At 41.7% G+C, this 24,364-nt stretch overlaps 2 protein-coding genes across 3 annotated transcripts in view; one reads left to right on the top strand and one right to left on the bottom strand.

The window, feature by feature from the left end:
• Positions 1-1,113: 1,113 nt before the first annotated feature.
• KIN (Kin17 DNA and RNA binding protein) lies at positions 1,114-17,910 on the top strand. 2 transcript variants are annotated; one of them, XM_072147415.1, is made up of 13 exons: positions 1,114-1,357; positions 1,672-1,766; positions 2,494-2,537; positions 2,840-2,962; positions 3,432-3,613; positions 6,252-6,300; positions 8,247-8,304; positions 8,395-8,521; positions 11,246-11,296; positions 11,850-11,918; positions 12,066-12,165; positions 12,431-12,531; positions 17,668-17,910. In XM_072147415.1, the coding sequence occupies exons 1-13, from the start codon at positions 1,244-1,246 to the stop codon at positions 17,728-17,730; spliced, it is 1,176 nt and encodes a 391-aa protein (XP_072003516.1). In that variant the 5' UTR covers positions 1,114-1,243; the 3' UTR covers positions 17,731-17,910. The 2 variants fall into 2 exon arrangements, with proteins under 2 accessions (XP_072003516.1, XP_072003517.1); XM_072147416.1 differs by having other exon boundaries at positions 1,118-1,357; positions 8,398-8,521.
• A 4,915-nt stretch (positions 17,911-22,825) lies between these two features.
• Positions 22,826-24,364, bottom strand: part of ITIH2 (inter-alpha-trypsin inhibitor heavy chain 2) — a 29,358-nt gene continuing 27,819 nt past the window's right edge. Inside the window, exon 21 of the mRNA XM_072147420.1 lies at positions 22,826-23,048. Within this exon, the coding sequence (XP_072003521.1) occupies positions 22,901-23,048 (148 nt within the window). The 3' untranslated portion in view covers positions 22,826-22,900. The remainder of the gene's footprint in view (positions 23,049-24,364) is intronic.

Raw genomic sequence — 24,364 nt, forward strand, 5'->3', positions numbered from 1 at the left:
CATCGGAAGAGCGTTCAGGGTGTAAAAATCGGCAGCACATCTGGGTATATGAGAATAAAATTGTGATCGGCCAAGTAACCTGGAAACAATGATGTTCTACACATTTCATCACACTCAATATGATGTATAATATTATAATGCCCTTCTGTCCTGGCCTCCAGCCATAAGTGACTACTACACCGCGTCACTGGTGGCACCACCGAGGGCAGCACTGTGCCCAGCCATAAGCAGTAGAGAGCACAGATCAGTGTCAGGAATTCACGGTTTCAGGCCAGGATACACAGGTGTATCAGAACAGGAGCAGTTAGACCAGGGACACGCGTGTTGTGTGTGTGCAAAAAATGGGGCATGTGTGATATCCATGTGCAGTCCATACTGTACCCGCATCAGTTTTTTTTTTTCATATTTCATCTGTTTAATCATGTTTACTAAAAAAATGTTGTTTTTCTAATCTATTTTCTGCCCTGCCCAGTTGGTTGCCTAGCAACATTTCAGAAAAAATGGACCGTATACAGATGTCATCTTTGTGCCGTCAGTTTTTTTTTTTTTGCAGATACATTGACTTCTATGAAGGTCCGTATTCCGCATTAGAGAAAAAATATTTCAAGTTTTTTTCTGAGGCTGCATTCACACATACATGTAAATGTTAAAGCAAATATCCTCTTCCACCTGTTGCATTACATTACATAACACACTGTAAATACCATGTGTGAATGCAGCCTTACTGTCTGCACATCTGTGAAAAAAATGGTCGTGTGAACAGACCCATAGAAATCAATGAGTCAGTAGAGTAGGCTATCCGCAAAAAAACGGATTGCATACTAACGTCAAAAATGCCCGTCTGATAGAGCCCTTCGGCAACAAAACAAAAAATCAGAAACTATACAATTATTAATGAAAAAAATTAGATCGCCTTATGTACATGACATCAAAAAACAATCAGTTGCAGAGAGATGAAATTTTTCAGCTGCTCAATACTAAAATTACTGAATACCCCTGAGACTACAATAGATGTACATGAAGCAGTGAATGACTGCTATATAGGGAGTTCTCATACAGACTTCGCATATTAGTACCGGCATACCACTGGCAAATTCCCATTACAAAGATGGCGGCACTACCGCTCGCTCCTCCCCCGTAGAAGCATCACTCAGGCCCCGCTTCTCTTCCTGACGTGGTGACGTAATGTACTACGTAGAGCATTGTTGTCGGATACGCTGCCGGGAGCTGCGGGTTTGGAGCTATGGGCAAGTCAGATTTTCTCACACCGAAGGCGATCGCCAACCGCATTAAATCGAAGGGACTTCAGAAGCTGAGATGGTACTGCCAGATGTGCCAGAAGCAGTGCCGGGACGAGGTGACTGATCTGTGTGTGGCACGTGTGCCCCTGCCTGCTAGTAGTCTATAGGAGTCTGTGGTGGGGTCATGTCATTATGTACACTGCATTCTGGGTCACCTGTTATCCTGCCATTAACCCCTTCACCGCCTTCCTCATACTCTTTTGCAGGCAGGTTTTGGGGTACATAGGTTAAGCTAATGTCACTTTGCTTTATGATGGGCTGATCGGGGGGTTTGGAAGTTTATAGGTAAATAATATTTATTGGAGATACAGATTTTCCTGGAAAGCCTAACACTTAGAAATTGTTATCCTTCTCTTTCTATCTCTTTAAGAATGGCTTCAAGTGTCACTGCATGTCCGAGTCCCACCAGCGGCAGCTGCTCCTGGCGTCTGAGAACCCCCAGCAGTTCATGGATTACTTCTCTCAGTGAGTATAACCTGTAGAAACCACACAATGTCCGTGTACTGCTTCCTACATCACCATAGACTATATATTTATGTCACATGTATGACCTAGGCCTCATGTATATGCCGTCTGTGTCTCGCCGCACCATGACCGAGCCGGGTGGTGCCTATCCCTGCGCATTTTATTCTGGCAGCTTCCTGTATCATTTATATTGTAAGAACCCCTGGGCGACCGCTGTGTCAGGATTCTGCAGCAGTTGTTCTGCGGCCTTGTTCTCAGGTGCCACCTTTCTATGGCAATGCTTCAGAAGAAGATTGCAGGAGGTGGTGGCCAGGGCTCAATATAATACCACGTTCTAGGGATGGCACAAACAACCAGGTAAGTAGCAGTGATCACAGGGTTCTGATCGTATCACATGGCAGCTTGGGGTCTGCCGGTAACATCCTGGATGCATATTCCTGTGGGTTCATAGCCCCAGCGGGATGGGTCATTAGATTAACGTGTATGTATGTAGATTAACACTTTTAATCTTAATCTAGTTGTGAGAAAACTGAAAATCATTCAATTTACCTGCAACACTTGAATTAGTTATCAGATATGTGTGTGGTCAGTGAGGGTCACTCCACAAACACGGATCATATGTCTTTCTGTGTAACTGGAGCTGTAATCTGCTGCTGCTATTATAGAAATGTTGATTTGTTCTTTCTAATTTTTTTTCTTACTGTCATTATATTTCTTTATTTTAAAGGGAATTCCGCAATGATTTTGTAGAACTTCTAAGAAGACGTTTTGGTAAGAAACCGCCGTGTTTACGTTTTCTTTCCCTAAAGCTGTAAGTCAGTGATTAAAGATTTTGTGTTTATGCCAGAACATTCTTCCAATATGTATCTACTTTGGATCGCTAATTTTGGCCTAGGGTTAAGTAGTATACTGTTTGTTTTATACTAAGGTAACCTGCAATAAAACATTTAACGCAGCCATATGCATCATTCAGTTAAGATATTTGCCAAAAACTTTATTGGGATAGTCTTTTCTACCTGTTGGCTGATACAATGCATTTCTAATACACATTTTTACACTTTTATACCTTCTAGGAACAAAGCGTGTGCACAATAACATTGTATACAATGAGTACATCAGTCACAGAGAGCACGTCCACATGAATGCCACGCAGTGGGAGACACTAACAGACTTCACAAAGTGGCTGGGCAGAGAAGGTAACATTTCTTTTACTTGTCTTTTGTCATGTAGGCCTGATAATCACAACAAGATAATGATAATTATCTATGTAAAGTTTATATTGTATGTTATATTGTATGTTAACTGTTTATATTCAGGTTTAGCCTTTTTTTTTTTTTTTTTTTTTTTTACCTACCTCTTGTCATTTTTATCTGGTGTCATCTTTTACCTCTTAATGCTGCATGGGAGAGGAGGAGGGCTGAGCAGTGTTCGTCCCTGCCCCTCTCCATAGAAATGGTGCACGGCGCCGTAATATGGGGAAAGCTGGGACATGTCCTATCTTTACTCCAGGTACGTTGCCGCACCATTTAGCTCTGTACCGCTCTGTGTGGCCAATGCCGGCCTACAGGGGACATGTATACATCCACCAACGTTCCTGTGAATGTTTAGGCTCAAATTATTCTTAAATTACATCCAAATTGATTGGTTGTTTTTATATCTTCGTAGGTTTATGTAAAGTGGATGAAACTCCAAAGGGCTGGTACATTCAGTACATAGACAGGGATCCCGAAACAATCAAGAGACAAGAAGAACTAGAGAGAAAAAAAAAACAAGATCTTGATGATGAGGAAAGGACTGCAAAATTTATTGAAGAGCAAGTAAAAAGGGGCAAGAGTGAAAAAGAGGAGGTATTTTACACCATAATGTTGTCTTTTTCATATGTTTACCTGTGTTACCTCAATGAGCACTTAACCCCTTGAAGCACCATGACTTTTCCCAACGTCATTGTGAGGTAGCGGTTGTAACCACGCACTATTACAGATCAATAGAAAATCTCCATATACTGCAATACCGTAGTATTGCAGTATATGGAAGGATCAATCGGACCGTGTAGGGTTTAGGTACCCTAGGGTTACTAAATATACAGTAAAACTTTTTTTTTTTTCTTTTTTTTTAGAAAAATATATTAAAAATTAAAACCTAAAAGTTCAAATCGCGGCCCCCCACCCCAGATAAACATAAGTAGATGAAATTGTAAACATGTTGGGCATTGTCACGTCCCTAAATGCCGATCTATCAAAATAGAAAAACTATTATTCCCAGTGATTAACCAAAATGTCCAAAATGCCATTTTTTTGCCATTTTTCCAACACATAATTATTTTAATAAAAAGTGATCAAAAGGTTGCACAGTCCCCAAAGTATGAAAAAGTTATTGGCCTCAAAATATGGGAAAACATTTTTAAATCTACTAAAACATAATAAAACCTAAATATATAATTAGTATCTCCGTGATCATACATACTGACCCATAGAATAAAGTGGAGGAGTCATTTGGAGAGCACAAAGAAAGCCTTAAAAACAAGGCTCAATAGAAAATGGCGCAAATGTGTTTTTTCATCAGTTTTACCGGATTTTTTCTAGTTTCTCAGTAAACGACATGGGCAGTTAAATGCTATTACTAGGAACATGTTAAACTGAAAACAAGACCCCATACTGCTGTGTACACAGAAAAATAAAAAAAAGTAATGGGTTTTTGAAAGTGAAATGTAAAAATGCAAAAGGTCTGTGTCCTTTAGGGGTTAAAGGGATATTCTCATTGGGCATTCACATTTAATTCATCTGCCATGTATATACCGTATACACTCATGTATAAGCCGAGTTTTTCAGCACAAAAAATGTGCTGAAAAACCTCGCCTCTGCTTTTACACGAGTCAATGATAAAAAAAAAATAAATTACTACTCACCCTCCGATGTCTCCGATGTTCCTCGCGGCTCCCGATCCCTGTCGCGGCCCCCCGCGTCTTCTCTTCTGTCTTCTCTAGCCGGCAGAGTCGCGTTCATGCGATCTGCCGGCCGTCGCACACTGTGATGCGACGCTGTCGCTGCGGATGATGTCATCAGCGGCGACAGCGCTGCATCACAGTGTGCGACGGCCGGCGCTATCTCCCGGCCAGAGAAGAGTGAAGAAGCCGCCGGGAGCCGCGATGGGGATCGGAAGCCGCCGGGAGCCGCGACGAACATCGGGACAACGGAGGGTGAGTATTAAGTTTATTTTTAGTATCTGTATACTAATAGGGGCAGACTGTATACTACTGGGGACAAGCTGTATACTACTGGGGGCTGTGCACTACTGGGGGCTGTGCTGTATACTACTGGGGGCTGTGCTGTATACTACTGGGGGCAGTGCTGTATACTACTGGGGGCAGTGCTGTATACTACTGGGGGCAGTGCTGTATACTACTGGGGGCAGTGCTGTATACTACTGGGGGCAGTGCTGTATACTACTGGGGGCAGTGCTGTATACTACTGGGGGCTGTGCTGTATACTACATGGGGGCTGGTTGGCTGTATACTACATGGGGGCTGGTTGGCTGTATACTACATGGGGGCTGGTTGGCTGTATACTACATGGGGGCTGGTTGGCTGTATACTACATGGGGGCTGGTTGGCTGTATACTACATGGGGACTGGCTGTATACTACACCCTCGGCTTATACTCGAGTCGATAGGTTTTCCCAGTTTTCGGTGGTAAAATTAGGGGTCTCGGCTTATACTCGGGTCGGCTTATACTCGAGTATATACGGTACATTTATTTGTTATAATGAACGCTGAATCCAGGTGGTGAGGTGTATGTCTGGCCATCTCTGGAAGAGCACGGTGGTGGTCATATCCAGTGACCGTGTCTTGTTTCTAAGGAACAACATGGCTACTTTTATGGAAAATTATCTTCATAAACGTACTTGTTAATAACATGCAATTTAAGAAATGTGTGTATATATAATATAAATTGGCAGATGAATTAAATTATATGTGAATGCCCAGGTTGGAATACCCCTTTTCAGAAAGCTATCGGCTTATTATGAGATGGTCCTGTTGTGAAGAGTCAGGTGTGTGCAGTCTATAAAATATGACTATACACTACCCCACGACCCAGACATAGCCTGTCACCGGCTTTTTACTGCATTATACTAGCCGCATGAAATGTCCTTTCTAGAATCCCATTATTTATGTGAAATCTCACCTTTTGCTTATAAAATAAATTATCCTCTAAAGTCATGTTAGAATTAGCTGAAAAGATTCATTTTTGCCTGATTTGAGTCGAATTTAGAGGCTGCAGGGGGAGGGTCCCGTGTGTTCAGTAATGTAGTACCTAGACACATACTTTTGGTGTCATATTAAAGATATGCAACTCCTCTTTCAGCTTGCATATGTTACATTGGGTAATCCTCCTGACATAAACCACAAGTGCAAAGATCTACAGCGTCCACTGCTACAGTGCTAACTGAATAAAGGTTCTTGTCATGACGTAAATGTTTGTATTACAGGAGACTCCGGTCTACACAGAGTTGAATAGAGAAAATGAGGAGGAGAAAGGTATGTGCTCCCACATTTTGTCGTTTAAAGTGATGTCTTGTGCTGTTTTTATAAGTTGGATTACTTTATAGTTCAAGAGGGATTTACTGAGTGCTAAAGTCACAAGCAATAATTTACAAAGTAGAAAAAAAAAATAAGGCAAACATCTGAGTATGTAATAAACATCTGCACAGTACTGACGTAATACAGGTTACGAATGTAGCGCAGATTTACAACAGCGTGTAGGGTTCATTAATGACAGCATACACAATGTGTAGGAGAAACATAACATGGCTGTGACGAGAAAGTGACAAAAAGAGACTTTAAATGAAGGAAAAGATGAAGTGTCTGGAATCTATACCACAGGTGGGGAGGTACAGGACCTGACTAAATAGGGCAGGTGCCAGGGTGTACATCAGGGTTTAGGGCTCACTTCCATTAAAGGGGAGCTCCCATTTCAACAAATAATTGATATTGTTTGTGTAATGAAATGTTATACAACTTTCCAATATACATTCTGTATCAGTTCCTCACAGTTTTCTAGATCTCTGCTTGTTGTTCTTTTATAGAAAGCTTCATTGTTTATTTCTAGTGGAAAGAAATCTGTCCGTGGTCACACAGGTGCACGGCTCATTATATCACACAGCTCTGATCACTCTCTGATACTAATGAGCCGTGCACCTGTGTGACCATGGTCAGATTTCTGTTCACTGGAATTAAACATGGAAGATTTCTATAGCAGGACAGCAAGCAGAGATCTAGAAATCTGTGAAGAATTGATACAGAAAGTATATTTGAAAATTATATAATTTTTCATTATACAAACCATGACATTAATTTGCTGAAATGTGAACACCCCTTTAACTAAGAGAAGCAAAACAAGGAGACTTCTGTTAAGTTCCCAGATCTTTAGCTTTGTCTCAAATGTTTGCAAGGATCTGGCTATGAGCTCTTCTAATCGTTGCAGGTGTAAGAGCTCCCGGTACCATTCATTTACAGAAGGGCCTGTTGAGGATTTCTATAGCCTGGAGATAACCAAAATTTTTGAAACTAGTAGAAGTAGAGTAAGGGGCGAGTTCTCCAGTTGAATTCCTGTTAGGCCCTTGATTAGGGCTATGACCTTTTCCCAGAAAAGGGTTGGATACTTGTAAAGCCCCACCATACAAAGCGCCTCCAGGGTCCCCGCAACGCCAACAGACAGGTGGGAAATAATGTGTCTGGCGAGGACCATGTACCAGTGGTACAAAATCTTAAAATTAGTCTCTTGGGTTCTAGCAGAGCAAGACTTGTGGCAAAGCTTAAATACTTTAGACCACTCCTCAGTTTGTAATGACTGTGACCCTCCATTCCCAAATCTCTGTGTATGTGGGCCCAAGTGTCAAAAAAGAGCAGGTAGATGAATGAGATGGAGTACGAGATTGGGTGGTGGAGATGCATTGATTTTCATATTCAGTCAGGTCATTGTGGAGTCTAAACTGAGTCTTGTAAGTCCTGTAGAAAAGTACAGTAAGTAAGGGGGCATGGTGCCAAGACTTGCTCAAGTTTGATCCATAATTTATATTAGTCATGATGGAACCATAAACTACTTTCATACTACCGCATTTTTGCCTAGGAAAGCATACGATAGCGTGCTGAGCACATTGTTCACCCCTCCCCTCTCCATAGTAAACATGGGAAACTATTTTTCCCATGCATTCTACGGTGCCACAAGGCTGGGCGCCGTATACGTCTGCACAACGTCTGTGTGAAAGCAGAATTAGTTGGATTATGTTGATGAAACATCACAATTTGATATTGGGTATATTTCTGTAAAGGGGTATTTAAATGACTAAATATGCAGTTATTTGGCCTCAGGGTGTGATGAAGACACCATCAGTGTAAAGATTCTTTCTTGATGTTTTGGCCTATTGGCTCTGTGCTCTAGTATCCTACTGATGCTTAACATGAACTTTTTTATTCTCCCTAAGTGGTATTCAATCTGGCTAAAGGAGCAAGTGCTTCAGGACCATCATCCTCCAAGCCAAGGTAAGATTTTTCTTCTGACATTCATTCACAACTGTATCGCCAAGATGTATCAGATGAGGGTCTTAACGTTACACTGCTGCTTTCTTTGAGCAGTGGTTCACTAGCAAGCAATGCACTGAAACCCCCTGCAGTGACTGGACCAGTTAAAAGAAAAGATCCCACTCTGAACCCACCCAAAGATAAGAAAAAGAAGTCTGCCCTCGATGAAATCATTGAGGTAAGGGATAATACATCAGAGCTGTTGGCTAGGTTGTGTGCCGCACATAATTTTATTTTATTTTTTTCTTTTTATACCAAAATAATCTTGCATTAGGCTGTGTATGGGCAGGGAGCCTTGTTGTATGGGGGGAGTCTGTGGGGAAACCTCCCTGTAGTTGGCTCTGGGAAATACTTATGGGAGAGGGTGAAACCACCAGTGATGTTAGGCAAAGATGACATATCCACATATGTATTTATTATTTTTTTCTTTTAATGAGAGAGACTACCGTATACACTCACCGGCCACTTTATTAGGTACACCATGCTAGTAACGGGTTGGACCCTCTTTTGCCTTCAGAACTGCCTCAATTCTTCGTGGCATAGATGCAACAAGGTGCTGGAAGCATTCCTCAGAGATTTTGGTCCATATTGACATGATGGCATCACACAGTTGCCGCAGATTTGTCGGCTGCACATCCATGATGCAAATCTCCCGTTCCACCACATCCCAAAGATGCTCTATTGGATTGAGATCTGGTGACTGTGGAGGCCATTTGAGTACAGTGAACTCATTGTCATGTTCAAGAAGCCAGTCTGAGATGATTCCAACTTTATGACATGGCGCATTATCCTGCTGAAAGTAGCCATCAGATGTTGGGTACATTGTGGTCATAAAGGGATGGACATGGTCAGCAACAATACTCAGGTAGGCTGTGGCGTTGCAACGATGCTCAATTGGTACCAAGGGGCCCAAAGAGTGCCAGGAAAATATTCCCCACACCATGACACCACCACCACTAGCCTGAACCGTTGATACAAGGCAGGATGGATCCATGCTTTCATGTTGTTGACGCCAAATTCTGACCCTACCATCCGAATGTCGCAGCAGAAATCGAGACTCATCAGACCAGGCAACGTTTTTCCAATCTTCTACTGTCCAATTTCGATGAGCTTGTGCAAATTGTAGCCTCAGTTTCCTGTTCTTAGCTGAAAGGAGTGGCACCCAGTGTGGTCTTCTGCTGCTGTAGCCCATCTGCCTCAAAGTTTGACGTACTGTGCGTTCAGAGATGCTCTTCTGCCTACCTTGGTTGTAACAGGTGGCGATTTGAGTCACTGTTGCCTTTCTATCAGCTCGAACCAGTCTGCCCATTCTCCTCTGACCTCTGGCATCAACAAGGCATTTCCACCCACAGAACTGCCGCTCAATGGATGTTTTTTCTTTTTCGGACCATTCTCTGTAAACCCTAGAGATGGTTGTGCGTGAAAATCCCAGTAGATCAGCAGTTTCTGAAATACTCAGACCAGCCCTTCTGGCACCAACAACCATGCCACGTTCAAAGGCACTCAAATCCCCTTTCTTCCCCATACTGATGATCAGTTTGAACTGCAGGAGATTGTCTTGACCATGTCTACATGCCTAAATGCACTGAGTTGCCGCCATGTGATTGGCTGATTAGAAATTAAGTGTTAACTAGCAGTTGGACAGGTGTACCTAATAAAGTGGCCGGTGAGTGTATGCTCGTGTATAAGCTGAAAAACTTCCCCTTGGCTTATACACGAGTCAAATAAATAAGTAAAAAATACTTTAAAAATAATAAACTTATATACTCACCCTCCGGTGGCCCCGATGTGCAGCGCTGCTCCCCCGATGTCCGATGTCCGCGCTGCTCGTCTTCTTGCTTCCGTGCTGTCTTCGGCGCCTGCCAGGGGAGATCAATGGCGGCGCCCTGCAGAAGAAAGAAGACGGGCACGGATGCCTGAAGACGAGCCGCGCGGACATCGGGGGAGCAGCGCTGCACATCTGGGCCACCGGAGGGTGAGTATATAAGTTTATTATTTATTTTTTTAATGCTGGGTTTGGCTGTATACTACACGGGGCAGGCTGGTCTGGCTGTATACTACACGTGGGCAGGCTGTATACTACACGGGGGCAGGCTGGGCAGGCTGTATACTACACGGGGGCAGGCTGGGCAGGCTGTATACTACACGGGGGCAGGCTGGGCAGGCTGTATACTACACGGGGGCAGGCTGGGCAGGCTGTATACTACACGGGGGCAGGCTGTATACTACACGGGGGCAGGCTGGGCAGGCTGTATACTACACGGGGGCAGGCTGTATACTACACGGGGGCAGGCTGTATACTACACGGGGGCAGGCTGTATACTACACGGGGGCAGGCTGTATACTACACGGGGGCAGGCTGTATACTACACGGGGGCAGGCTGTATACTACACGGGGGCAGGCTGTATACTACACGGGGGCAGGCTGTATACTACACGGGGGCAGGCTGTATACTACACGGGGGCAGGCTGTATACTACACGGGGGCAGGCTGTATACTACACGGGGCAGGCTGTATACTACACGGGGGCAGGCTGGGCAGTCTGTATACTACACGGGGGCAGGCTGGGCAGGCTGTATACTACACGGGGGCAGGCTGGGCAGGCTGTATACTACACGGGGGCAGGCTGGGCAGGCTGTATACTACACGGGGGCAGGCTGTATACGAGGGAGGTCTGTGACCAATGCATTTCCCACCCTCGGCTTATACTTATAAGTTTTCCCAGTTTTTGGTGGTAAAATTAGGGGTCGGCTTATACTTGAGTATATATGGTAACCATATTCCATGTTTTATAGAGGCTTGGTAATGTGTTTTAATGGTTTATGTCTTGTATATTTCAGAAATATAACCTATATCTAAGTGCTATTTATTGAAATTAAATTCTGTATTCTATGTGAACAGATGGAGGAGAAAAAGAAGAAAACTGAGCGAACGGATCACTGGTTGCATCCGGTAAGCCGCACATTCAGTATCCTCTTCCTAAGAATTCATGGCATATGGTAACTAGAGCTTGAAGATGGCTGCATTGAGCCAGCCGAAACGTTGCACTGTATTTTCCACTTGTGAATAAATTTTGAATACCAAGGAGTGCTGCTCTTCTGTCTACAAATTTTGGATATCCGCTGGGGTTTTGAGTCGAATCCCTGGAGCCTGCACCCACACTGGATTACAATCCTTTTGTCTCACTGTGCCGCCTGTATTTGTTTGTTGGTAACTAGAGCTTAGATATTGTATCTTCACTATCAATCTGCTTTCGTAATTTGTGGAGCAGGTTTAAAAACGTCCTGGTTTTATATCTATTAAGGGATAAGAGGAGCGAATTTGTAAATTTCCCCTAAAGTGTTGGACATTAGACCAGTGTGGAATAGAACTAGACAGTCTTCTGCTGCATCAGATATATCACTGTCTGATGTTGGATAATACTTCTGGGGAAGTTTAAGACTGTCTAGAAATACTTTACATAATCATCTTCAGTCTGATCTATATGTACTTTTTATTTTTTTAGGAAATTGTTGTGAAAATTATAACAAAGAAGTTGGGGGAAAAATATTACAAGAAGAAAGCTGTAGTAAAGGTAACTCTCTCCATGGTGTGTTGCTATGGCAGATGTTTCTGATCTTGGGATGGGTTCACTGGAGATGATGTGAATTTGTCAGGCCTAGCACACTGGCTATGTGTTACTAGATATATCCTCATCAATACATGTGTTTTTCTTATTTAGGAGGTGATTGATAGATATACAGCAATAGTGAAACTTAACGATTCTGGGGACAAACTGAAGTTTGATCAGACACATCTAGAAACGGTTATCCCAGTTCCAGGTAAATGATCTCTCTCATTGAAGGAACATCAGCCTATGAATGTCTCAGAATAAGCCAACATTGCAGATTTCTGGTAATTCTATACTGGTGTCCATCTTCAAGTTATTGTGAAAATTCTCATTTAAAAAGCTTTCATTGTTTTGTTATGTAATGTTGCTGTAATAATTGCAATAATAAAGTGGGATCTGCTAGACACTCCCCCTCATTCTGGAGGCTCTAGGGATTTCGGATGGATATGTAACCTTTTTTTCTCTTTCTGTACCAGGGAAGCAAGTTCTAATATTAAATGGAGGATACAAGGGAAATGTTGGCACTTTGGAGAGTATAAATGAAAAATCCTTTTCTGCTACAATAGTTATCAGCTCTGTAAGTAAAAATGAATATTCATATATTTGTAAATGATTCCATGATTAACCCCTTTCCCACATGTATTATTACATCCCCAAGCGCTGTAGGAGTTGTTGCAGTAGCAACATGTAGCAGTATGTTTTCTGTTTACACCGGGAATCCGTATATAATTGTAACTTGTATTTCTTCCACATAAAAATCCAGGCATCATGATCATGGACACAGCTAAAAAATGATGCGTTTCGTCCTATTGGACTTGATCATGACTAACTCCGATTTGACGAAACGCATAGTTTTTTTGCTGTGTCCATGATCATGATGCCTGGATTTTTAGGTGGATGAAATAAAAGTTGCTATTTTATATGGATTCCCATCGATGTTCTGTAGTTTATTCCTTGTGTATGCTGTTGAACCGATGGACTTCTGGTTACTTCTTCCACTTCTCTGTGGGAAACCAAGAGCTTTCTGGGTGAGCTGGACGCTATTTGTTTTTGGAGCTGAACCGCCGTCTGTCAGCTGTAATGTAACACCAGTGTTCGGAGCGAGCACATTTTAAATTGCCTTCTGGTGGTCTTTTCCCCACAATCTGAGAATCTGTACCAGCACTTAACGCATTGGTGGTTACGTACCCTGGTTGAACAGGGTTCAGCCTATGAGTCCTCTACAAACATCTTTAATGGCACTGGGACATACAGTTATATCGTCTGTCAAAAAGGTGTTAAACTCTTGGAGCTCCTTGATGTACTATTACTACTGTCACTTAGATCTCTATGCAGTAATAGTAAGTCATGGCTGCTGAATACACACAAATCATCACCATGTTGCCTGACATGTTGGCTTGTATTTGGTCTGGTGAAGTCGCCCAATCAGAACGGTCCTGCCCCGGGGATCACTTTGATTGGTCAGTTGGACTTGACTGGTCAATCACCGCGCTTTACAGCCAAAATGGGCTGTTTAAACTGTTTTCCTTCTCCCCAGCGGCTCCATTCTCCATCTGGAGAGAGGAGCAGATTGCCTTTGCTACTATGCCAATATTAACTAATACTACTACACCCATTCTACCTGATCACTCATCCTATACTCCTATTATCCCCTGTCTTCTTCCCGGTGTGATTACACTCATCATCCTGTGGCTCACCCCTTTGTGATCACTCCCATCATCCACTTCCCCCCCAAACGCATTTGTGTGTAGTGCGGTGTGTATTATTGTTGCATCAGATCCTTTCTGCACGGATAACGCACTCAACTGCCATGTGTGCCTAGTGAGCTTTTGTACCCAGTGTCATATTATATCATGACCAGTTTTTGCTGCATATGACCGGTAGCTACTTCAGTATGGGCCATAGAACCTATATGGTGTCAGAGGAGTATAATGGCCTCAGATACGGAGTCAGCTAGCAGGAATGAAGGCCCAATTTTTGTCTGCGAGAAGGCGCCTTGGGACTTCTTTGCAAGAAGTGCCTGGGATGAATGTGGCTGATGTACTTTCCACAGCTTATACATAATACCACATACTGCACCCTGCCGTGTGCCCAGCCTGTAGATTACGGTATATATATATATATGTGTGATACTGCCATACCCAGGATAAGCTGCATAATGATTTTTTGGGGTGTTTGTCTCCAGTGGCATGAGCTGAGTACAAGATACTGTATTTGGAAGCAAAATACAAAAATTTTTACTATGCACTGTCCATTATGTATTATCTTTGGGGTCCACCTGTGGGGTTAAAATGCTCACTATGCCCCTAAATTCATTGAGGGGTGATATTTTCAAATTAGGGTCAGTTCTCTGGGTTTTCTACTGTACTGGTCCCTAAGGGCATCTACAAAAGCTTCATGATGCCAGAAAAAAATAGTAAAATGTTTGTGCTGCAAATGCCAGTTCTTCCCTTCTGAGCCCTGCCTTGCTCCCAGCCTGTAGATTATTGCCACATATTTGGTATTGGCGTACCTGGGAGAACCCGTGTAATGATTTTTTACGTGTTTTCCCCAGTGGCATTATTTGGGCAAAATACATTTAGCACTAAAATTATACATTTGACAGGACAATGCAATTTTTACTTTGCACCATTCATTTTGTATTGCATTTTGGCGAGCATCTCGGATATTAAAATGCCCAATGTAACCCTAGATAAATTGTTTGAGGGAGGTTGTTTACAAAATGTTGTGGGTTTCCTATTGTACTAATCCTTTAGGGGATCTGCTAGTACGTGGCACATGAATATATTTATAGCCAAATTGGCCCACCAAAATCCCAATAGCACTAATTCCCATCTGGACATCGCTGTGCACCGAAACGGCATGTGACATTCATGTGTATTGACATACTCTGGAAAAACCGTCCAAAAAATTTGGGGTGTATTTTTACTATTAATGCCCTCTAGATATATACATTTTGGGGCTAAATGAGAATATTCTTATAAAAAACTGAAATGTAAATATTTTATTCCATATTTATTTTATAATTTTTTTTGGATTCCTGAGAAAGAAAAGGGTCAACATTCTTCTCAAATGTTGATTTAAATAGTTTGAGATGTTAAGTTCATAAAATGGAGTTACTTGTCGGGGCTTACACTACATAGGCTTATAAAAGGCACTTACTAAATAAACCGCATGCCAAAAATAGCGTTTTTGAAAACTCTTGAAAATCTGAGGAGAAGAGACAATGGGCAGATTTTTTTTAAAAAGAAAAGAAGGTCTGAGCTTTAAAGGAAACCTACCATTTGATTTGATGCATTATGAACCAAACTTACCTTCAGAATGCTGTAGCTACACTGATGCAGGCACATATCCTGTTTTATCCCTGAGCTGAGTGGTTTTCCTGAATAAAAACTATTAATAATAATTCCTTTATTTATATAGCACACACAGAATACGCAGTTTCCCAAATCGGCCACTGTCCCCAATTGGGCTCACAATCTAATCAACCTACCAGTATGTTTTGGAGATTGGGGGGAAAACCGGAGGACCCAGAGGTAACCCACGCAAACACGGAGAGAACATACAAACTCTTTGCAGATGTTGACCCTGGGACTTGAACCCAGTTCCCCAGCGCTGCAAGGCTGTAATGCTAACCACTAAACCACCGTATCGCCCACCAATTTTAACATTCAGGATCTTGGGAAAGCTGGATTGCCTTCAGCCTGCACATTACACGGAGCTTCCTGAACTGTTAAGACAGGACTAATCAACCTAAGATGGATCACACTTATTCAGCAGCTGGGGGATGGTGTAGTGAATGATTACTTCTGCCTGTCAGGCACAACACCGTTAGATTACATCATTCTCTCAAGCAGTGCATGCTTAAAGGGGTATTCTGGTCTGGGCATTCACATTCAATTTCATTAATCTGTAACATATATACATTTCTTCATTAGATGTTGTCAAAAAATGTTTACCTGTGTAAAGATAATTTCTCATAAATGTAGTAATATAGTCCATTAGAAACAAGACTGTGTCCTTGGATATGACCACCTCTGCTGGAGGGATTACCACAGGACGGCTGTAAGATTTCTCTTCTTTGTGCAAAGAACACTGAAGCCAGGTGGTCAAGCAGAGATAAATGGTACATGTGCGGTGTGGTTGTATCCAAGGAAGCTAACTTGTTTCTAAGGGGCAGCAAGGCTACGTTTATGAGCAATTATCCTCACACGGTAATTAATTCAATTAAATGTGAATGCCAAGATGGGAAAACCTCTCTAATGTGAGAGGAGAAGAGAAGTACCAAGCCCCAGCACACAAGCGACAGAGCTTCATTATCTTAGTTTTATAAAAATTTTTTTTTCAGCAAAATCACTCGGTTGAGGGATTAAACAAGATACACTCACCGGCCACTTTATTAGGTACACCATGCTAGTAACATGTTGGACCCCCTTTTGCCTTCAGAACTGCCTCAATTCTTCATGGCATAGATTCAACAAGGTGCTGGAAGCATTCCTCAGAGATTTTGGTCCATATTGACATGATGGCATCACACAGTTGCCGCAGATTTGTCGGCTGCACATCCATGATGCGAATCTCCCGTTCCACCACATCCCAAAGATGCTCTATTGGATTGAGATCTGGTGACTGTGGAGGCCATTTGAGTACAGTGAACTCATTGTCATGTTCAAGAAACCAGTCTGAGATGATTCCAGCTTTATGACATGGCGCATTATCCTGCTGAAAGTAGCCATCAGATGTTGGGTACATTGTGGTCATAAAGGCATGGACATGGTCAGCAACAATACTCAGGTAGGCTGTGGTGTTGCAACGATGCTCAATTGGTACCAAGGGGCCCAAAGAGTGCCAAGAAAATATTCCCCACACCATGACACCACCAGCCTGAACCGTTGATACAAGGCAGGATGGATCCATGCTTTCATGTTGTTGACGCCAAATTCTGACCCTACCTTCCGAATGTCGCAGCAGAAATCGAGACTCATCAGACCAGGCAACGTTTTTCCAATCTTCTACTGTCCAATTTCGATGAGCTTGTGCAAATTGTCGCCTCAGTTTCCTGTTCTTAGCTGAAAGGAGTGGCACCCGGTGTGGTCTTCTGCTGCTGTAGCCCATCTGCCTCAAAGTTCAATGTACTGTGCGTTCAGAGATGCTCTTCTGCCTACCTTGGTTGTAACGGGTGGCGATTTGAGTCACTGTTGCCTTTCTATCGGACCATTCTCTGTAAACCCTAGAGATGGTTGTGCGTGAAAATCCCAGTAGATCAGCAGTTTCTGAAATACTCAGACCAGCCCTTCTGGCACCAACAACCATGCCACGTTCAAAGGCACTCAAATCACCTTTCTTCCCCATACTGATGCTCGGTTTGAACTGCAGGAGATTGTCTTGACCATGTCTACATGCCTAAATGCACTGAGTTGCCGCCATGTGATTGGCTGATTAGAAATTAAGTGTTAACTAGCAGTTGGACAGGTGTACCTAATAAAGTGGCCGGTGAGTGTATGTACCTGCATCAGTGTAGCTACAGCATTCACAAGGTATGTTTGCTTCATAATGCCTGAAATCAAATGGTAGGTTTCCTTTAACATACAAATTGGCTGGCGTCCTAAAGGGGTTAAGCATGTTGTTATGTATGTTGTTACCGTAACTAGTTTTTGTCATCTTCCTCCATCATGGTGTAGACATTTGTAACTTTTCCCTTCTCCATTTATAGGGACCTCTGACTGGCCGGAAGGTGGAAGGCCTCCCCTATGAGGATTTTTCCAAGATGGCATGATGAGTGTGCCTGCATATTCCAGAAACATCCAAAACTCTACTGTGTCAGGGTTTTCATATATGTTACATAGAGAACTTGCGGAGTGCTAGATGCAGTACCTCCTTATTGAAGTATATTCCTTCATATTGCAAAACATTTTTATTGGTATATCTGAAAATAAAGCTATTTTTACAAAAATGATGATTTTTGTGTTTGTTTTATTTTACTAAGATTTGCTGTACATTTGTTACAATGGATGGTTGGATCAGCGGCAGAACCTTAAGGAAAATAACTCCACATTTACGTACATAAATACTGTACAGCAGATGTCACCACGCAATTGTGTAGTTGAAAGCTGCCTTAAACTTAAAGAGGGCCTGTCACCTTTAAAACGTGCACTAGGAGCTTCTTACCAAAGTAAGCAGCTCATAGCACTACCCCATTTTTAGCAGTGTTAAACTGCTAGCTTTATCACAACCCTCAGATAAAGCTAGCAGACACAGCAGTCCCATAGCCTCAGCTTTCAGCGGTCCAGTGTATTCATGAGGGGATGGCAGGGCCGGATTAAAGGAGGGGCTCCTGGGGCTCAAGCTCCGGGGCCCCCACCAGTTTCCGACAGTCAGCTTCTCAATATGAAGTTTATTATTTTGTGGACATTTTCTACAGGGGGGGGGGCTGATGGCTGTATACTACAGGGACGGGGGCTAGTGGCTGCATACTACAGGGGGGTTGGCAGGCTATATACTTCCAAAAACACTGTTGGTAGTGGCCCCCACCAGCCTTAATCTGGCCCTGGGGGACGGTGCAAGGAGGCGTTGACTGACGCATGAAGCCAAGCAGAAGGACCGCCCTATGGCATGGGGAGGGGTGGTCTGGGGAAGAAGCAGCACCTCGAAAAGCCCCCTCATGAATACACTGGGCCGCTGTAAAGTCAGTACATCGCTGCATTGTTTGCAAGCTTTATTGGAGGGTTCCTTTTAAAGCTAACAGTTTAACGCTGCTAAAAATGAGGTAGTGCTAGGAGCTCCGTGACTGGTCCTCTTTGAGAACATATTTGCAGCATGATCTCAAACTCATGGTACTTTTCTTAGCTGCTAGGGATTGTGAAGCAGTTATGATGTGTACTATTAATATGCAACATTTTTGTCCTTTGAATAAACCTTGATGAGCAAAAAATCTTCCTGTCTGATTTAGTTTTTAGGTAACATTAGCTTGTAAATGGCATAAATCAAGTTTATGTACTTGATGGCAAGAATGAAAATCGCACACGGCCCTTGCTGCGGTGCAGCCAGCATTGTCATACGGCAGAGGATGTCTCTGTTTATTCACTGGTTATTAAGTTACATTCCTGTTATAGTGCACCCTGCTGTTCAATAATCTCCAAAAATAAAATAAGTGAAATAATCTTGGCATAACTCAATTAACAGTTAACTATGTTGTGCTTAAAGGGGTTCTCCAGGGTTTTATAAATTGCCTCCAAACCCCCCCCCCCTGCAAATGAGGGGACAACTGCTTGTACGCCGCTATTTATTCTACACTGAAATTACATTGTATATGTAATAGACAGGTGAGCTAGATGAAGATGCCAAGCTTGCTAAAATGCATGAACAAATACATTTTCCTCATAATAGAAAATCCATTGCCTTACCTGTGTAAGGTAAGGCAATTACACAAATTGCACTAGGTACAGAACCCTCCTGGGAATATTGGGCCCCTCCCTCTGTGGTTTCTGCTCTCTCCTTCTCCTCTATCCCTCTCTTGAGCTTAGTACAGTTTTTGGACTCCACACCAGACAATGTGTAGATTGCAGCTAAGGTTTGAAGTATTGATGGTTGAGTCAGCTGTAATCCGGCAAGCATTAAAAAACTGCCTCAATCAGGTCTCCAGGGCTACTGGGGTAGGATTGCAGTGCCCTTCGTTTTCTCGTTGCATATTTGTTCAGGCACCTTGGGAATTGAAGGAAACTGAGGGAAGATGGATTTTGTTATTGTTCCTGGTTTCATCATATCCAGTAACAGGTTTCCCCTGTTCTCAGTGATCTGGAGGTACACATCCATGTTTAGGCTTGTTACCAATGTATGCAGAGTCTTCTTCCTGAGCAGATCTCCCCTGTTGTTGAGTGGACCACCGAAGTGTATTGTTGACAATGAGGTCATGTTGTTTTATTACTAGACCATATTCTCATTGCATTCCATCAGTAACAGAGTTCTTGGTTCCTCTTTGCTTGACCAAGTACAAAACTGTAGGGAGGTTGTCTGAGTGTATTTGAACATCTATGCTTCTCGAAAGGAATTGAAAATGGAACAATGCTAGTCCACTTCTCCTGAATTCACTATGTGTACCCATAATTTAACCTGAGGGATCCATAGTGATGACTACCATTTGTGGAGGACTGAATGAATGGCCCTTTTGAAAACTATGTGGAACACACCACCATTGAAGTGCTTTTTACTTTGTAAATGTTTTGTACCAGCTCTGCAGAACATGAATATATGCCCCGGGCATGACCTCTGTTGTTGAGGTGAGTAAGCCCAGAACCTTTACTGCAAATCATATTGAGCACTGATTTTGGAGAAGAATTTGGAGTCATTAATGCTTGTATTGTATTCTTTAACCTTTTGGGGAAGTGAAACAGTTTCATATAAGTAGTGTCTATAGATAAACCCCAAGGATTTTTTGGTGGTTTAGGATTTTATGCAATACCCATTATTACAGGGTGTTATTATAGATGATTGCTTGTTCATGTCCCATGGTGGAAGTAATAAAAAAGAAAAAAAATATGTTATTCAATCAATGAAAGGCTTAAGAAACCCACCAAAAAATATGATTTGTACCTATTTCATCCAACAAATAAAACAATAAAAATTATATACCGCTTGGAAGACGACGATGCAAAAACTTTCCCCATATTAGGTTCTATTGTAAGGAATTTAGTAAAACGTAAAAAAAAAAAGTATGGTATCCACATTATCGTACTGACCCATAGAATAAAAATAAGATGTTTATTAGGCTATATGGAGAACACCAAAAAAAAATTATGTAAAAAACAATTACATAATTGGTATACCAAATGGGAAATTCATCTCATCCCGCAATAGAATTGCCCACACATGGCCCCACTAGCGGAAAAACAAAAATTTTATAGCCAACAAAAGGGCGCCAATGAGGAAACTAAAATCCAAGTTTTAGAAGATAAAACTGGAAGCTGCAGGGTGCTCCTTCCCTTCTGCACCTCGCTGTGCGTCCGTACAACAAGTAACGTCCATATGTTGGGACAACAAATTTTAAAATTAATGTATTACCGACCATTCTAAATTTCATCTCAAAGGGTTGAAATCTTCCTAGAAGATAGTTTAATAGTTTGAAGTGTGTACTTTTGAAAAATATGGGGATTGATAGGGGGATTCTTAAAATTTTATATTTCAAACTCATTTCAAACAAAATTGATGCCAAAAATTTCAAAGTAGAAATTTTGGGAACAAATTATAAACTCTGTTCTATTTGCAATTTGCTAATGTTATAAAATAATAAAACTACTTTAAAAAATTTATGAAGACATAAAGTTGAGATATGGGACATTTTTAGTAAGTAACTTATTTGGGTGGGAAAACTATCAGTTTCAAAAGAAGATCATTTCAGATTTTGAAAATGACAAATTTCTCCCAAAATTTAGCAAATGTTTAGTTTTTTCATAAATAAACTCAAAACATACCAACCAAAATTTACTTCTAACATAAAAAAATCTCAAACTCACGTTGGTAATTTAAAGTGTTCAAAAGTTATAACCGTATGAAGCGACACATGTCTTAATAAAAAAAAAACCTGGCTGGCTGTGTCTTTAAGGGGTTAAATAGATCTTATGGGCAAAACCTAATACAACCCATAGATCATCTGTTCTATTTACCATAGAAATTATAAATAGAGCACCTCTAGTCACTGTTCAGCTGCGACACTCTCAATATTTGTTCATATTTCTTTTTCAAATTGATATTTTTTTTATATTCTGTAAGAGGTTTCAGGTCGTCAGGGAATGATATAGACCAGTATTCAATGAGGTAACTGGTCTTACTGAACATGTTTTACTTGACTTTTATATTTTTTCTAGAGGTGGCCATATTTTGATTCTGCAACTGGGTTCTTATGTAGGTACCAGTATTTCCAGCCCTAGGAATTTGACAGGGCATATGGTCTAGAATTGACGGCTCTGTCCTGGCGGTGCCTAACATAATTGGCCAAATACCTTCTATTCATCTAAGGCAGTGGTGGCGAACCTATGGCACGGGTGCCAGAGGTGGCACTCCAAGCTCTTTCTGTGGGCACCCAAGCCATCGCCCCAGCACACCAGGCAGGACTCAAATAATTTTCCTGCAGTTTCAAACAACTTAAAGATGCTGCTTTCAGTGATATTTTAAAGTGATACTAACAAGGCTACTTGGGACAAAGAAGAGGGAGAATGTGTAGGCAGGGCCAAATTATCTTTGGAGGACACTTGAAAGAAGCTACAATGATGCAAATGTTCCCTCTTCCTTTCGATTGTGTTGGTGTCCACATTGTTGAAGAACAGGGAGCAATAAGTTACTGCATTAATTTTTGGTTGGCATAAATGAGGGGGGGTTTGCGGTTGCAGTTTGGGCATTCGGTCGCTAAAAGGTTCGCCATCACTGATCTAAGGTTTATTTATTGGCTCCAATTATTAATGGATCTGTGAATTCTATGCAAGTTACAATAGTAATGTCACAACCTGTTGTTGTTATGTCCTATCAATACGATGTGTTTGCTGTAAACTGATTACTCTGCCCGTAGTAAATATGGCGAGGGCTATTCACTCCACGCCAGTGTACTTGCGCACATTGATATGACTGCTTGCTTGCTGTCTGAAGGGCTGTGACGTGTGCAGTAGATATAGAGTGTTGGAGTGCCGCCTTGTTTCGGAAACTGAATATTTGTTCTGTGAGCTCTACTAGGCAATGTGTGAAAAGTACCACAGATCACGCAAAGTTTTACAACCATCAAATGAATTGTATAGCAGACAGATCAGAATATAACATTTTGTCATTTTTTTACTTTTAAAACAATGATGCTATTTCTACTTCACAATCCATAAGTAGAACACCTCTAAAATGAAAACCTTTGTATATTTTATTATAGATTCCTTATTAGCACAATTTATGAAAAATCTTTTTTGTTACATTCACAGGAGTTTCAAGAAGCTGTGCAGCTGAGGTACTATGTAGTCCTTATAATGGCCATCGATGAAGCCCTTTCCACTGTTGTGTACGAACCAGCAGGTGACTTTAGTTCCTTCAGTTCTGTTGTACTGATACTGTTTCTGAACACCTCTGAAAATAAATAGTCAGATAATTCATGAGCCAAGTTATTCTACTTCCCTATATCTCAGCTGCTCATCTTATACCTGCAGGTCTTCTTTACTATTGCATGGGTGAAATATGTATTACATTTTTCTATTCGGTTTCCTTAAATCATGACCCAGATCAGCTTCATCTGCCACCCTCGCCTCCCCCACAAAGAAATAAAAAAGCAACCTCACATTTCTAGATTAAAGGTAAATGTTTCCTCTGTATGCACAGTTTGCATATGAACAAAAACTATTTCAACGATCTCTCTCTGTCCAAAAACTGATTGCTTTCATAGATGGCTTAGGTCAGGTAGACAGTGATGTCATTGGGCCTATTTTATGCATAAGAACATAATAAGTTTGTCTAAAATATCTAGTTTAGGATGACTTAGTAAAATGGGTAGCCAGGATTAAAAAAAAAACAACTTAAGCCTCTTTCAGATAGAAGTATAAAAACATCTGTATTCTACCTGTACCGCACAGTTTTCGTGTGGGTAGCATACGGACACATTGATTTCAATGGGCAATACAGCAATCCATTTAAATGGCCGTATTGTTCACCATACCGTACTGTGAGCAAGACATAAAAAATGTCCTTTTTTTGCCAGTATTTCATGTTACATGTTACATACTGTATGTGCTGCATACCGTTGAGCACCGCATGTTGTATATACGTGCAGTATACAGAACCAGTGGGATGTGCATTCTGGATACAGTGACATACATGTACATACGGATGAAAAACATCATATGTATACAGATTTATATGGCACTGAAATACTGGAGAAATCATACATTCATGTGAAAGGGGCCATAGCCTAATTGGGATCTGGAACTGAGCTGTTATGCACCACACAACCTGCAGAGAGATGTGAAGCAGGTATTTGGAATGTAGCTAGAACTACGTAGTCATGTAACAAACCCTTTAAAGAGTACAGGCAGTCCCCGGGTTACATACAAGATATGGTCTGTAGGTTTGTTCTTAAGTTGAATTTGTATGTAAGTCGAAACTGTATATTTTATAATTGTAACCCCAACCAAATTTCTTTTGGTCTCTGTAACAATTGGATTTTAAAAATATTGGGTTGTCATAAGAACCAGGATTAACAATAAATCTTCATTACAGACTCCTCTGATAACTATTACAGCTGATTATTGTAGCCTAAGGCTAAAGTATAGTAAATTACCAACATCCAGAGGTCCGTTTGTAACTAGGGGTCGTCTGTAAGTAGGGGACCGCCTGTAACTCTCTCAAGTGGGTTTTGATTGTACAGTGCATATCATAGAACTGCAATGTTT

Source organism: Engystomops pustulosus, chromosome 4 (genome assembly GCF_040894005.1).
Source record: "Engystomops pustulosus chromosome 4, aEngPut4.maternal, whole genome shotgun sequence".
NCBI lineage: Eukaryota > Metazoa > Chordata > Amphibia > Anura > Leptodactylidae > Engystomops > Engystomops pustulosus.

Coding starts and splice junctions, on each gene's coding strand:
- KIN (XM_072147415.1), top strand. CDS start 1,244: ATGGGCAAGTCAGATTTTCTCACACCGAAGGCGATCGCCAACCGCATT. Junction 2,538..2,839: donor ACTTCTAAGAAGACGTTTTG/GTAAGAAACCGC, acceptor TATACCTTCTAG/GAACAAAGCGTGTGCACAAT. Junction 3,614..6,251: donor GCAAGAGTGAAAAAGAGGAG/GTATTTTACACC, acceptor TTTGTATTACAG/GAGACTCCGGTCTACACAGA.